The sequence below is a fragment of the Tiliqua scincoides genome, chromosome 7 (assembly GCF_035046505.1).
Source record: "Tiliqua scincoides isolate rTilSci1 chromosome 7, rTilSci1.hap2, whole genome shotgun sequence".
In the NCBI taxonomy this organism is placed as follows: Eukaryota; Metazoa; Chordata; class Lepidosauria; order Squamata; family Scincidae; genus Tiliqua; species Tiliqua scincoides.
Window position 1 is genome coordinate 73589339 of NC_089827.1, and position 16260 is coordinate 73605598.

General features: G+C 45.6%; 1 protein-coding gene and 1 pseudogene across 8 annotated transcripts in view; both read left to right on the top strand.

Annotated features, from left to right (window-relative positions):
• Window positions 1–16260, top strand: part of KCNC2 (potassium voltage-gated channel subfamily C member 2) — a 104650-nt gene that overhangs the window by 85656 nt on the left and 2734 nt on the right. For 4 of the 8 annotated variants that reach the window (XM_066633751.1, XM_066633755.1, XM_066633754.1 and 1 more), the window contains 2 exons: window positions 9846–10773; window positions 13172–13342. In XM_066633751.1, coding sequence (XP_066489848.1) covers window positions 9846–10773; window positions 13172–13342 — 1099 coding nt within the window. Of the gene's footprint in view, window positions 1–9845; window positions 10778–13171; window positions 13343–16260 lie in introns of all 8 variants that reach the window. The other 4 variants (XM_066633757.1, XM_066633756.1, XM_066633753.1 and 1 more) reach the window with 3 other exon arrangements.
• Window positions 16080–16196, top strand: LOC136658078 (5S ribosomal RNA; annotated as a pseudogene).

Below are 16260 nucleotides of genomic sequence, written 5' to 3' on the forward strand. Positions count from 1 at the left end.
GTCCCCCTTGACTGGTGGTAATTCGCTGTATTGCTTCTGTGATGGAGTAACTCATTATTTTATGAAGAACTCAGGAAATGACCTTATGTTCTTCAACATCATATACTCGATAGAAGGTCATGAATTCAGTCTGAAATGATTGTGAGTGGGAAAATATTTTCGAATAGACGGGCATTTTGCCATAGCAATAGAATTCATTTGATTTCTGTGATTATATCAAGGCTCCAATCCAGTGGCATTATCTAGGATAATGTGTGGCAATAGGGACATCTGCCCTGGGCACCATTTGAAGGGGGGCACCAGGCACAGACTCACCTACATTCTACCGATGGTGCACTTCCACACCACAGCCAATGGTGCATTTTTTTCACCAGTTTCAGGGGACCTCCCAAAAGAGGTAAATGAACACTGTTTTTCATTTCTTATTTTTAAGGGGGACTTGGCATTCATGGATTTTTGCACAAGTTCACTTGGTGGGATGAACAGGACTGGCTTCCCACCCTATAATCTCCCCTTTTCTGTTTGGACAGTGGCACAGTTTCAGTGCTTATAGAAATGGGCTATGTCAGAAGGCCAGATGCAAGGGAGGGCACCAGGATGAGGTCTCTTGTTATCTGGTGTGCTCCCTGGGGCATTTGGTGAGCCGCTGTGAGATACAGGAAGCTGGACTAGATGGGGCTATGGCCTGATCCACTGGGGCTGTTCTTATGTTCTTATGCTTGCTGTGAGCTCCTGGATATGCCACTGCTCTGATCCTGTACACACTTTCCTGGGAGTAAGTTCTAGTGGGCTTTGTTATGAGTAGGCATGCATAGGAATGCACTGTAAGAATTACATGGGATTCTATATGCCATCCTTGAAATCCTCATCTACAAGGCAAAAGGTAAAGGACTAGCTAAGTTGATGCCATTACAGCTGTTAGCATTTCTGCCAGTGTACCAAAAAATGGCTTAATCATGGCAAACAGCATGTTTAAGAACCACACGTACCATGCAATTTCCCAAGTAGTTTGCTGCAAATGGGTTGGTGGAAACATATCTGTTTATAGTGATGAAGAGACAATTACAACCTTTTGGTAAAGCCTGCAGGGCACTATTTACTTTTTCAGCATTAATCAGTTCCAACCTTATATAGTTTGTCAAGATTTACTACTGAAAGGTAGCCGTGTGATGTAGGGTAAGTGTGTGAGCTGTGATCCAGGGAATATCTGGTTCATATTTCATCTGAGCTACTAACCTGCTAAGTGGCCTTGAATGAGCATCTGTCTCAGCCCTGCATCTGCAATATGGGAATAATAATGCTGGCTTATTTTACAAGGCTGATGTTGAGGATTATTGTGATAGTATATGGGGAGTTATTTTCAACACTTAGAAAGTGCAATGTAAATGCTGAGTATATTGTCATCCGCATCACCGCCACCACCATATATTTTGCTATCATTTGGAGGTTGAAACAAGGGGATAATTTGTGGGTCCTCGTTGACAATGGACAAACAGCTGTGCATCCTTCACCTGTCGCCTGCTGCTCAATTATGCACACAGAAATGGGTGACTCATTCCTAGGGCTCACTGCCTTCAGAATGGGAACAGATGGGCTTAGCAGCCTTGTACAAGGATGAATATCACAAGAAAGGAAAGACAGTCTCATTAGAATCATTGTTAAGACCATCTTATTCAGCATGTTGCCTCTGCTTAAATGGCACTCCCTTCAAAATAACCTGTGATTGATGAGGACAAAAGGATGGAAAGAGAGGCTTCCAGAGAAAAGGCTGAATCGGATGAAACTGGCACCAGCATATCAAAATATTGTGTTAAGCCACAGTATGTACTTTTAATGTTGCACATGCCCGATCACTCAGCTAAGCAGGGTCAGGCCTGGTTAGTACTTGGATGGGAGACCGCCTGGGAATACCAGGTGCTGTAGGCTTAGACCATAGTCTTTCGAGACTGAAGGTTGCCAACCAACCACAGTATGTGAAGTTGTCATTCACTCTACAGAGCTTGCGTCCTGAGTACACTTCTGTACTGCAGCGAGTCATGGACTCTTCGCTCACAACAGGAGAGGAAACTGAGCGCTTTCCACATGCGCTGCCTCCGACGCATCCTCGGCATCACCTGGCAGGACAAAGTTCCAAACAACACAGTCCTGGAACGTGCTGGAATCCCTAGCATGTATTCACTGCTGAAACAGAGACGCCTGCGTTGGCTCGGTCATGTTGTGAGAATGGATGATGGCCGGATCCCAAAGGATCTCCTCTATGGAGAACTCGTGCAAGGAAAGCGCCCTACAGGTAGACCACAGCTGCGATACAAGGACATCTGCAAGAGGGATCTGAAGGCCTTAGGGATGGACCTCAACAAGTGGGAAACCCTGGCCTCTGAGCGGCCCGCTTGGAGGCAGGCTGTGCAGCATGGCCTTTCCCAGTTTGAAGAGACACTTTGCCAACAGTCTGAGGCTAAGAGGCAAAGAAGGAAGGCCCATAGCCAGGGAGACAGACCAGGGACAGACTGCACTTGCTCCCGGTGTGGAAGGGATTGTCACTCCCGGATTGGCCTTTTCAGCCACACTAGACGCTGTGCCAGAACCACCTTTCAGAGCGCGATACCATAGTCTTTCGAGACTGAAGGTTGCCAATACAAAAATACATTCACTCTGCAAGTTTACCATTGCACTGCTTTAAGTGTTAGGGCCTCACAATTAAATGGAGAGACTGAATGTGCCATGATCCTTTGCTAGTGGTGTCACTCGGGGGGGGCTGGACCACACTGGGTGACGCGTACAGGGGGGTGACACCACTTTTGGACAAAATTTTTAAATCCTTGGCATTTTCGAATAATGCCATCATGTTGCGTATCATTGGATGTATAATTTCATGCAGAATGCAGTGAAACAAACCGCATTGAAATAGGTCTATTCTATCAAAAGGTATAGCCGAAACACCATCTGGGGTGAGGCGTTGGAAGCACAGTTTAAGAACCCCTGCTAATTGGGTAAGAGGCACTTTTTCAAGTGAGTGCTCCTGTTTTTTAGCAGGGGGAGAGTAACTGGCCCACCTCACCCCAGCAGTGTCTGTTCTAGTGGCTGTCTGCTGGTATTCATTTGCATCTTTTTAGATAATAATAAAAAAATAATAAAACTTTATTTTTATCCCGCCCTTCTCCCAAAAAAGGACCCACCCAAAATTGGGTGGCCCTTTTGGGACAGGGAGCCATTTAGTTATTTGATTTTTCTCTGCAAACCACTTTGTGAACTTTTAGTTGAAAAGCGGTATATAAATACCGTTAGTAATAAATAAAATAATAATAATAATAATAAGAGCCTGGGCAAGCTTTAGTAGGCTTCCCCGGTGGGTCCTGGAGTCACGCAAGGCTCTGTGCACTCCAGGTAAGTGGGGGGGGGGGTTGGATTTGCATGTGGGGAGGCGGTGCCCCAGAGCGAAGGGCTGGGGAAGTCCACCACTGATTCATGCTGCCAGCTGAGCACCGGAAGTGACACCATTAAGCTGGAAGTGACACCATTAAGGAGATGATGGCCAGAAATAAGCACACTGTTCTCACATAGAAAGTCATTAGCTGCAAATGACGGAAGAGAAAATGTGCAAATCTTGTTCATCTTTTCAAGATAGGAGATTATCAAGCTGGGAGAACCCAATAATAATGGATAAATTGCTTCCGGAGGCCGCATTCAGCCTGCGTGCCTTATGTTTGACTCCCCTGTTCTAGACGACAAGCCCCATGGGCCGGCACATGGATGGCACTATATGAACCATAACTATAGTTGTATGGTCATTTATATAAAGTCAAAATGAAGGGCTTAAATACAGCCTGTGTACTTGCTTCCAATGTTTAGTTGTCCCTCCTTCCCTTCCAAGCCGAGAATGTTGCTTTATGCGGATAAGATTTCAAGGTTATCGACCATCCTGTTACCCAATTTAGCAACATATCACTGCTGCAGCCTTCTTTTCCTCCCTGTCTTCTGGGTGACTCTGCAGACTGTGGAGGTTCACCACTTCTGACAGTGATCCATATTATTCTCTAGTCCTGTGGATTTCTTTTGCAAGAGCAACAGATATACTCACCATAAAGCGGGGTGGTTTGCATGTTCAGGTTTGGCCCTACTCCGATCTCTGGTTAGTGTGTGATTGTAGTATTGTCAGTGTATTGCTGGCACTGACACTCTGGTCAGTGTCAGTTGTATTATGCTGTCCGGGCATTAGCTTCCATGTTTCTCAATTTAGGGCAGATTTTTAAAAAAATTTGTACTGGATTATTTTTCCCAATGCATAGAGAAATTCAGTTTTACTCTGCTGGTTACTAGAGGGTGATTTTGAAGAAGAAGAAAAAAAAAGTCTTACGTTGTTACAACATTAACATGTCTACCAGTGGTATACTAGAGCTTGTGTCACCCGGTACAGGACTCCAGTGCATCATTCCCATGAGGAACCTCCTCCCATGCAGTGGGGGGGGGTAGTGCCCCCTAGGTGGTGATGTGCCATTGGCCCACCTGTCTTGCCACAGCTCCTCCCCACTGGACCTTGTGCCCACTTAAGGCTAATTAGCTTCCCTTGTTAAACTCACAAGTGCAGCAGGCAAAAGTCAGAGTCCAGTCCCAGTCCAATAAGTGCAGATTGCCAAAGCAGAGTCCAGAAATGATATGCCAGGTCACAGTCCAAGGTCAAATGCTGGTCAGGTCAGGTCTCCTCTGGATCAGGTAGCGTCTCCCTCTGGGTCAGAGTAGCCTTTGGTCCTTCTGAAGCTGCCTTTTATCCTTGGATGTCTCATAATCCAAAATGCAGCTCAGCTGTGAGCTACCTTGCTAGCCCCTTATTAAGTCCAAATTAGGCTCAGCTGAGCCATCTCTTCAGCCCGTGTCCATTCAAAATCCCATCAAGGTCAAATGAAGCTCAGGTGTCCATCAGAGTCCCATTGGTCTTGATTGATTACAGCTGTGGAGCCAGCCCTCCCCTTCCCAGAGCTGTCAACCAGCTGTCAAAACATGGAATCGCTGTCAACACCTCATCATCCACCTGATGATCTTCTGATCTTCCATTACAATACCCCACTGGTTTTTTGGCTATAACTTTTGATAGATTAGAGATACCCATTGCATTCTGCATGAAATTGGCAATCAAATAATATAAACCATGATGGTATGATTCAAAAATACCAAAGTTGGCTAGTAGTGGTGTCACCTCCCAGTGCACATCACCCAGTGCAGATCACCCTCCCCACACTCTCTAGTGACAGCACGGATGTCTACTCAGAAGTAAGTCTCACTAAATTCCATGGGACTTGCTCTCAGGCAAGTGCACAAAGTATATCAGCCTAACAGTCCGGCCCTATATCTACCATTCGCGGTTGGTGCTCCTCTTCTGCTGGCCTTGACAGCCATAATGCAGTTAGCGCCAGTCACAAAAGGCGCTCCGGCACCACACTACTCAGCACACTGCCAGGAACACTGGTAAGAAGGCCAGTAGCTTCCAGCCTGTGTTGTCAGCTGTCCTGCTGCTTGCTGGAGCAGGTTAGTCAGCAGGAGAGGGAGAAGGGTGGGGAAGGGAGAAGGGTGGGGAAGGGTGGGGAAGGGGGAAGTGGGGCAAGGTGAAATGGGACTGGGAAGGGGGCAGATTTGGCAGCAGTGGTAACCATTGAATCCTAACCCTCTTCCCAGACCTGATCCTGCAACATGGATCCATCCGAACTTGAGCTAGCTATTTAGCTGGCGCTGGTCCGAATAGACTGTGGGGGCTTATCCCCAGTTGTTCCCTTACCCAGAGGAGACCTCCGAAACTGTCCCCCCCCCCCCCCCGCTGCCAAGTTACCTTTCACTGGTCTGGATCCAGCACTGGGAAGCTGGTATGTGCCCTTGCATCAGCCTACACAGCTCAGGAGTTGTTGCAAATGTGTTTTATGGCACATTTGTGACACTCATAGGGCCAGCACAGGGGGGTTGGGCTGGCTGATCTCCACATTATGTTTGCACTCAGAGTCTCTCTAGCTATGTGTCTAAGTGGGACTTATCTGGATCATCAGTTCACAGCATGGCCTTTATTTTTCTCTATGGAGGCTATTCCTGAGAGTCTCAGATCAAGGGCAATGGCAATGGGGTGATACCTGTCTTCCAAAAGAAGAATTATATATTCTGAATTAATAAGCAGCTAAGTGCAGAAAAAGGAATCTCTTAATATGCTCTCTCTCTCTCATTTGTGGTGAGTTACTGGTTTCTGCCTTCCACGCCGTAGTTTAGATCTAATTTTCATGAGATCCCTGCCTTGATCAATTTGGTGTTCTTTAGTCCTTGAGTTTAAGGGTCTGAGTTGATTGGAGATTGAGAGTCATGTTGCATTTTAAGTTCTAAACACCCCTGGGCAAGCATTAGAAAGAAATGCCCCGGAGTGTGATTTCCATTTGAAGCGTTTGCCAAGGTTAGCCTAGATTTGTAGTTTTGATTACTTGATGGTGCTTTATGACTGTTCGGGTTAGGAACGCTCAGAGCGGATTTGGGGGAAAGGGTTTGACATAGTAGCTAATAACACTGCGTGGATTTTATGGTGATTATCTGTTACTCTGCACCCATTGTGATAACAGCTTAAGCAAGCTAATTTTAGGTCTGCATTTTGGAATCATTAAAAGCGAAATGTCGAAAATGTGCTAAAGATAAAAAGATGATTGTTATCCCCTAAGATAGCATGGAGAATTTCCAATGATACTAGTTTGGCTTGCATGCTTTAATTGTATATCTACATAATTTATGCAGCTTCAATCACTAAAGCAGTTGTTCAGCACGTTTATGGATGTCTACTCAAGAGTATGTCCCACTGAGTTCAGTGGAACTTACTCCCAGGTGTGTATAGGATTTCATCCTAAGCCATTGTTTCCCAAATGGTAGGTATGCAGTGGGTTGTGATGTAATGCTTCAATCTGCTTCAGTCAGCCTTGCCCAGAGTTCCCTAAGGCTGCTTCTGGGTTGCACAGGTCCATTTCCCGCTCCCATCGGAATGCCTACTGGATGTGACAGGAGGTCATGGAAGCAAACTGGAAGTAGAGCTGGATTGGGCTGTGAAGCTGCAATCCTATGCACAGTTACCTGAGAATAAGCCCCCACTGACTACAGTGGGACTTACTTCTAAATAGAAATGCATAGGATTGGGCTCTGAGACAGTCCCCCCCCCCCGCCCTGGGTAACTTAGCAACTAGCAACAGTATAGAAACAGGACAGAAACAAACAAGGGAGGGCATCAGGATGAGGTCTCTTGTTATCTGGTGTGCTCCCTGGGGCATTTGGTGGGCCGCTGTGAGATACAGGAAGCTGGACTAGATGGGCCTAGATCTAGATCCAGTGGGGCTGTTCTTATGTTCTTATAACAGAGGGGCCAGATTCTACAACCAACCCAAATGAACTCTGTCTCCATATGCATTCAGGTGACACTGTTTCAGGACCTAATGATGTAGCCCGTACTATCAGGGGTTCATTCAGCAGCTTGTCCTCCAACTTGTGTGCTCTTCTCGGCTAGCAATGCTCTTCTGCTGTCCATGCAGGACAAACAGAACGGTCTCTATGCAGAAGAACAACTGGACACAGATCTGATGTAAAAAATGGTAACATTCAGAGAATGTCGGCAGACCATTTTGGTCTCACCCTGTGGCTGACTTGAAAGGCACCTTTCTTTAACAAGGGAAACTCCAGTATGAAACTGGTGAATTAGACTGTATCAAGAGATTTGATTCTATCTGTTCAGGCTTCTAGCTAGGCAATGGTTTTCTGCCACTTTACAGGGTAAATTAATTTAGCATGGCTACGAAGATCTTATTAACACCAATTACTGCTGTTTTGAACTGACACTGTGCCTGTTTGATAGGCACCTAAGCTTTATACAGAATTATCCTAGGTTTTTACGTAGAGCATAAAATCTCTGCAATAATAAATACGCTGGTCTTTAAGGTTCCACCCTGCTGTTATTTTTGTTGCAGCAGACTTACAGCCCAATCCTATGCATGCCTACTCAGAAGTAAGACCCACTGAATTCAGTGCGGCTTACTCCCAGGAAAGCACGCGTAGCATTGTAGCCTAACACGGCTGTCCCTTCTGAAAGTGGTCTACCAAGAATCTCACCAAAGTGCAACATGCAAATTTGAACCGTCTCTGGGTTTATCAGAGTTTTTCAGGATCTCATGTGCATGTTGTGCAGTAACACAAAGAAATGGGCCTTCAAAGCGCTTTCGGAGAGGTTGATGGATACTGGGACCAGTGAGAGCACAATCCAAACATCTCTGTGAACCAGTGCAGCCCTCCTTGCGCTGGCTCAGAGTATTGCAAATTCTTTAAAGTATATTTACAGTGACTTGTGAGCTGGTGGTGTAGCATCCAAGAGTAGTGCTACCTGTTCCAGGTAGGCTAGCACCAACTGGTGCAGCGGGTAGGGAGGGTGGCAGGGAAGCAGGGGAAAGGTGTTCCTGGGTGGGGGAGGGTGGAATGGGGTGGACCAGGCCTGGGAGGGGCAGGATTGCTGCATCCTAACCCCCTTCCTGGCCCTTCATCACACCAGGCTTCCTGGATTTGTGTCGGCTAACCGAGACTCTGATGAGGCATCTCAGCCGGTTTAGAGCGTCCTGAAGTACATAAATCAGTGCTGGCTGAACGCAACGCCCAGTTTTTCTCCGTGCTGTTGTGACATCTTTCTGTGCTGCCTCCTAAGGGTATGACAAGGTCACCATCAAGGATGAGCGGAGAGATGTTGCAGAGGGATGAGCATGGCTTTGGTTTCCAGGCACAGATTTGATTGGGAAATTTCTAAGTTTACCAGAGGTTTGGCAGATGCATTTTCTGAGCTGGTAAAGCCAAAATCTGTGCTGTAATTCCAAGTAGAAAGATTTTTTCCCCTCCCCCACTCCTGGGGGAATTCCTGGGAACTGGAAAGGAGCAGAAGCCTGTTTCCGTTGTCTGTCTAATAGGTACCAGTGTGTTAAGATATTTCCTCCATATAATACTCTGTTTTGTCATTTGCTAAGGCAATAGGAGTTTCACAAATGGATGGAAACAAATGATGCATTCAAAAATCCAAATCAGTTTCGATATACTTCGTTTTTCATCACAACTTAGATATCATTATGATAATTTCAACCTTTTATTATAAGCATGGCCGTTGTTTTTTTTTTTTTCAGGGGGGGTAGGTTCTAATCAAGAAGGAACACTACCTGACCCTTGTAAGGAATGAATGTCCCACAATCCATTTGCGTGAGCTGTGGATTTGCCCTTTGAGCCTTGAACTATATTTTTTCCCCTTCTGATCAATCCTGCAGCTCCCCAAAAATCAAATCCCTACTTCCCTAAATTTACATGCATCGGATTGAGTAGCAAGTGTACTGTTTTGAGAAGTGTCTTGAGAGTCTTCCCCGCAGAAACGTTAACCTACTCGAGCAGGAGTGCCAAACATAGGGCCCATGGGCCGTATGCGACCCCCAGAAGCTCTTTATCTGGCATTTAGGCTCTCTTCAGCTATTCAGTTGCTGAGGTGTCACTGCTGAAAGGCAGCCCGTGTGATAATTGGGCTCTCCAATATCTTGAAAATATGATCAAGATTTGCATATCTTCTCTTCTACTATTAGTAGCGAATGAATTCCTATGTGAGAAAAAGTGTTTATTTTTGGTCATGACCAGCTTAATGACATCACTTCCTGCTTTACGACATCACTTCCGGCCCTCAGCAGGCATCACAAACACAAATCGGCTTTCAGTATGAAATGAGTTTGACACCCCTGTACTAAAACTGTACGATGTGGATTATCTTTGGGGAGGGGCACCTGATCGCCTTGTTTGAATTCATTTCTAATGTCTCCCTTTTTTTGCAGTTCATTGCTTTTGCTTCTTTATTCTTCATCCTACTTTCAATCACGACCTTTTGCCTGGAGACCCACGAAGCATTCAACACCATCATCAACAAAACAGAGCCGTCGATCAACGGCACCGAAGTGATTCTGCAGTACGAAATTGAGACAGATCCCGCGCTGACTTACGTCGAAGGCGTCTGTGTGGTGTGGTTTACGTTCGAGTTTTTAGTCCGCGTTGTTTTCTCGCCCAACAAAATTGAGTTCGTCAAGAACCTCTTGAACATCATTGACTTTGTGGCCATCTTGCCCTTCTACCTAGAGGTGGGCCTCAGCGGGCTCTCCTCCAAAGCTGCAAAGGACGTGCTTGGTTTTCTCAGGGTGGTGAGGTTTGTGAGGATCCTGCGAATCTTCAAGCTCACCCGACATTTTGTAGGCCTCAGGGTGTTGGGTCACACGCTCCGAGCAAGCACCAATGAATTTCTGCTGCTCATCATCTTTTTGGCATTGGGAGTGTTGATATTTGCCACCATGATCTACTACGCGGAGCGAATTGGAGCCAAACCCAATGACCCCTCCGCAAGCGAACACACAGAGTTCAAAAACATCCCCATTGGTTTCTGGTGGGCTGTGGTCACCATGACCACTCTTGGGTATGGAGACATGTATCCCAAGACCTGGTCAGGCATGCTGGTGGGGGCACTGTGTGCTCTAGCCGGGGTGTTGACCATAGCAATGCCAGTGCCTGTAATTGTCAACAATTTTGGAATGTACTACTCTCTGGCCATGGCCAAACAGAAGCTTCCAAGAAAGAGGAAGAAGCACATCCCACCTGCTCCTCAGGCAAGCTCCCCTACCTTTTGCAAGACAGACTTGAATATGGCCTGCAATAGCACACAGGGGGAGATCTGCCTAGGCAAAGACAACCGGCTGATGGAACACAATAAATCAGGTAGGCCCCAGTCCCCAATGCATGTGTGGTATGTTTGGCAGTACAAAGCGTCAGAAAGCATCGAATCTTTCTGCAGCTAGAGGATGTAGTTCACACACCTCTCCCTCCAACTCACCGTATCCATATGTCAGTCTCGTAGATGGCGCAGCAGCTATGGCATAAGAATGATGTCGCCAGGTCTGTGCATCGCTGGTCCGTAGTGTGTGCTCCATGTCTCGTGAATGCTAAGCTGCCTTACGTACGCCTCTCTTTCCCGTTCTTTGGTTTTACTGATGGCATCTACTGTTCCTTTGGCCCATTGCACTGTACAGATGTTCTGTTTTGTTCCCTGCATGCCTAACAGTTGTGCCTCCATTTCTGTTGAATGTCATCTTGTTTTGCGTGACGTGTGTTTATCTTCTGTTCGCTTTGCTTATGCCACAGAGGTGGCATGAAAGACTAGTAGCTATACAAGAAGCAGTCATTTAAACATGGGTGGTTAATCTAGGCCCACATTCGAGACAACACTTTTTGAGTGTTCTCCCTTAGATTTCAATTACAGATGCCCCCTGAGCGAGGACAGGTATTCAGAGCTGTCTACCAGGGCTCACAACCTTATACCAATATTTCTCAAGAGAAGGCAAAATTAAAACATGTCTTAATGCCATTCCAAAACGCTTTCCTAAATTTTTCAGAAGCAAAAGTGATGTTTGCATCCTACCCTTTGATAGGAAACCAGGTTTATTCTTAACTTCTCTGACCCACATATGTCCCATCCACCATCTTGAAATGAAACCAATCTTCTGAATATCTTTGATACCCTTATATCAATACCGGATATTGTTTAACAGCATGGCAATGCAGCGGGGCCAGCGTGGGCTACATTGCATCCTGTGGGGGATTTTTGGCTACTGGAGGACTCCTTTGGGTCAGTGTAGGCTGCACCAGGTGACATGCTCACGGGGTGACACCGCTACTGGCCAGAATGTTTAAAATCTTGGTATTTTTGAATAATACCATCATGTTATATATCAATCGATGCGCAATTTCATGCAGAATTCAATGTTACAAACCACATTGAAATATTTCTATTCTATCAAAAGTTATAGCCAAAACTCCAGAGCGATATTGCTTGCATGGGTTCGAGTTGATCTGTGCAGGTGGGTCAGGCCCTGGAAAGGAGTTTCAATTTGATGTGCGCCAGCACCAAACCCACACCCTCCCAAGCCCAATCCACCCACCCCTGCCCCATCACCTTCCAGTTCCGCCCTCTCCTCACCCTGTTCAACTTTCAAAGTGATAATGTCCATTGCTTTTCTATGATTACTTAGGCCCTCCTTGGGATATGCCAAGATATACCAGCAGGCAGGTGACACAGTCTGCAGGTCTGCCATAAATCTGCAGGCACGTCCCCTAATCACAGGAAAAAGATGAGAACAGAAAAAATCTTAAAATGATTTTAAAAAAGAAAATCAAATGCATCTTTTCCTTTTCCAGTGCCTTCTGCTATCATTATAGTAATCCTTTTAAAAAAATATAAAATGGATTATTGCTCTGAGTTCTGAAATGTTAAAATACCTTTTATTATAAATTCTTCTTTTTAATAGCAGGATTAATCAAAGGATGGGCATAATTAGGATTAGGCATTTTAAAGAATTTAAATTGTGAATTTTTGCAATATTGAGCCCTTGTGGGTGGGTGAAAACAAGTATTTAAGCATCCCCTAAAGTCAGCTAAAGACAACTACAGAAGCATCTGTACGTAACGGGGCACCCTGGCTGCTAGGAAGGTCTTCATTCATACCAGTGGCATTGCTAGGGGACGACGACACGGATCACACTGGGTGACACGCACAGGGGGGATGACACCACTACTGGCCAAAATTTTTAAATCTTAGTATTTTCAAATAGCACCATCATGTTATATATCAATCGATGTTTAAGTTCATGCAGAATGCAATGAAACAAACCATGTTGAAATACCTCTATTTTATCAAAAGTTATCAAAAATCCAGTGGGGGGCGAGGCGATGGTACATCTCCATGCCCACTGCCCAGGGTATTGCCCTGCCACTGCATGAGAGGAGGTTCATCTTAAGGGTGATGCATTGACCTCCCGTACCAGGTGACACAAACCCTGGTGATGCCACTGATTTATACCGTATGAATAAATCACCATGAAAGCACATTCACTTAGTTAGCATAGTTAGGTTCATGTACTTGCCACTGCTGCCATTGTTCCATGGGAAGCCATTGTTAGCAGTGAATGTGCTTAAACATTTATAAAATTCACAGTGATACAGTAGCATTTTAAAGAACCAAACCAAGGGACTTGTCCTAGGGGGCTGTCAGGCAAAGTCATTAGGATGTCTCATGTCCTTGCTGGCTATCTGATGTCAATGGGCCTGGTGCTTTGACCAGTGTTATCAGGTGAAGACAGTACAGAAAATGAGCAGCCACTCTCACCTGTGGAAAGGCTCCCGCCAATCAGACGTTCTAGTACCAGAGACAAAAACAGAAGAGGGGGAACCTGTTTCCTGCTGACCGCAGGTGATTACGCGTGTGGCGCTACTGATGGAGGGATCAGGAAAGGTATGGACTCTTTCTTTAGACTATAAAAATTCATGCAGCACTGTTCTTCTGCATTCAGAAGCCTGGATCCAAGCAGATAAGATCACATGCTCTGTAGGAAAGACTGTATTCAATGTACATTTTTTTAAAAAAAACTTCCTCCTTTCCTTGTTGACCCCTTCTCACTTTCTTTCAAGAATTGTCCTTGACCCATCAACCCACCCTCAAATATGTCTGTTATTTTTGAGAGTTGTTTCACCCATAGCTTCATTTGTCTGTCCTGTACAACGATAGCTGCGATTTAAGTCACACTCGTTCAATCACTCTTATAATGATTATTTAAAAATTGCTTGGAGATACCTTAGGTTCTAGCATCCATTCTTGTTGGCATCCTTCAGTCTCGGAAGACTATGATGTCACGCTCTGAATGGTGGTTCTGGAACAGAGTATCCTCTCCAGTGCATGAAGCCTGGGTAAAGTAGGTATGGAGGATAGACTGTTTCCCATGCAGCAAATCCCCCCTCTCCACGTCACTGAAATGGTCCAATGGAAAGGCAGAGGCCAATACGGTTGGTTCCAGCGGCGTCGCAGGAGTTGCCAGAACGTGACTGTGACTGTGTTCAGCCATGAACTGCCTCAGGGACTCCGGCTCGGGATTTTGCCTGGAGGTTGACTCCTGAAGCCTTTTCCTTAACTGGATGTAGCCACAAGGCAGTGGAGGTTTGGGATCAGAGTTTTCCTTCTCTCAGATGAGCTGCCTTCCCAGGCTGACGAGTCCCATCTACCCAGTGGCTGTTTAGTCGCCTCTTACGACAAGTACAGCCAAACTGAGGGCCTGTTCTTATCCCCAGCCCCCAGGGGAAATGGCACCCATTATCAGAGGCATATCTAACGGCCTTGGCACCCAGGACAGTGAAGTTGTGATGTCATTTCTGGGTTTGCCTGGAGAAGGAGGAGAAGGCCACTGGTGGTGGCCACTTCATGATCTGGCTGCCACCCTGTTCCTTCTCCTGTAAGGGAGACAGTGCCCCCCTTTTAAGTGGGAGCTTCCATAGGTGAAGAAACGGGGGCAATCACCAGATTGCTGCTGCCAGCACCTCCTCTTTCTCTGGAGAACCCAGAAATCACAGAGGAGGTGTCGCTGGTGGAGGAGAAAAACCCCCATTGGCTTAGTGAACCATATAGAATTGGATGGCTTATCTGTGTCATGAAATGACTATATGCGGGAGCCTTAATCCAATTCGTGTTTCTAAGCATATGTGAGTTTTTAAAAAGATAAAAAAAGATATATACGGCATCCATATTTGATGTGTTTGCTGCACTTCAAAAGTAGTGTGCATGCACACTACCTGCAAGTTAAATATTACGTACAATGTTGTGCCTGCCCAGTTGTTTCATGTTTCCAAAGTGAGTGGCCCTTGTGTTTGAGAACCACTGACCTAGACTGAGCCTCAGTCCATCTAACAACAATTTTTTTTGTACATGAGCCCCATGGAAATTGGGGGACTTCATTCCTAGTTAGACTTATTTGATAAGTACCCCAGGCTGAACGGATGTTTCACAGCCTTTGTGAAATGAGAACTTCTGTAGGATTCCGTGAGAGTGAGGAACATTGCTCAATAGCATGTAAATTCTTGTTATTTTAGGCTTATAGTCATGCAGTGTTTCTTTTATCAGTACCACTTCGAGAGATAATGCAAACTGTCTTACCGTGTCAGTCACTAAAAAGCCACAGAAGTCTCACTTTTGAATGAAAAACAAATCTTGTCAATATTGCAAATACATCATGCTTTAAACAGTATTAGATTATTAAGAAGATCTATACAGTGTGTAATTTTTTAATAAAAAAAGTTCATATAAAACAATTTACGAAGCTGATTAATGGCTCCCTGTTCCAAAAGGGCTCGCAATTGAAAAGATGCAAAAAACACCAGCATGTAGCCACTAGAGAAAGATACTGTGCTGGGGTGAAGAGGGACAGTTATTTTCCCTGTCCCAAGCAGTGCTTACCACATGAAACAAACATCTTTCCACCTGATCTGGACAAAGCAACGCTCTGGGCATTGGGTCTGTTGCCCATCATCCTAGCAGACTTTACAGCAGGATTTCCGGGCAGACATGACTGCCCAGAACATTGCTTTGTCCGGCTGGTAGTGGCAACGCAGCAGAACGGTAAGCTCTGCCCACAGAGTGGAGGGCTTTCTCTGAACTCTGCATCTGTCCCACAGGCTGTAGTCTGGAGAGCCCTACTCTACATTTATGATTGCAGTAAAGACTTAATTCAGTTATCTAGCAAAGTTGTGAATTCAAATATCAAGAACGGACCTTGACACCAAATCTATCACTTTCAAATGCTTTATTCATCTGTCTACAGCAGTGTTTCTCAATGTTCGTCCACCGCCATACCACTTTTACAAGGTCTACCTGTTCAAAGTACCAGCAGAAGTAATTGGTGATGACTTCATCACCAGTTTCTCCTGGGTTGGAAGGCCAGATGTGATACCATCAATACCAGTAAGAAGCTCAGGATGGATGGAAGGCTTTTTCAAGTGCAGAAAAGCATACTTTGGAGCTCCACCCACCAAGCCGAGCCTCCTACTGCTATATGTTGTGTTGCGTTCCTGATCTCACTGCCAGGTGGCAGGTATCCAGGGGTTCCATGAGTACCACCAGACACCACCTCAAATACCATTGGTGGTACCCATGCCACTGGTTGAGGAACACTGATCATACCACAAAGCAGAAGGGCCTATAAATCCTTTACTGTCAGTGCCCTGCACATGCCCGATCTCATCTGATCTTGGAAGCTAAGCAGGGTCAGGTCTGGTTAGTATTTGGATGGGAGACCACCTGGGAATACCGGGTGCTGTAGGCTTATACCATAGTCTTTCGAGACTGATGGTTGCCAACCAGTTCCACAATAGCCATTGAACATGTGC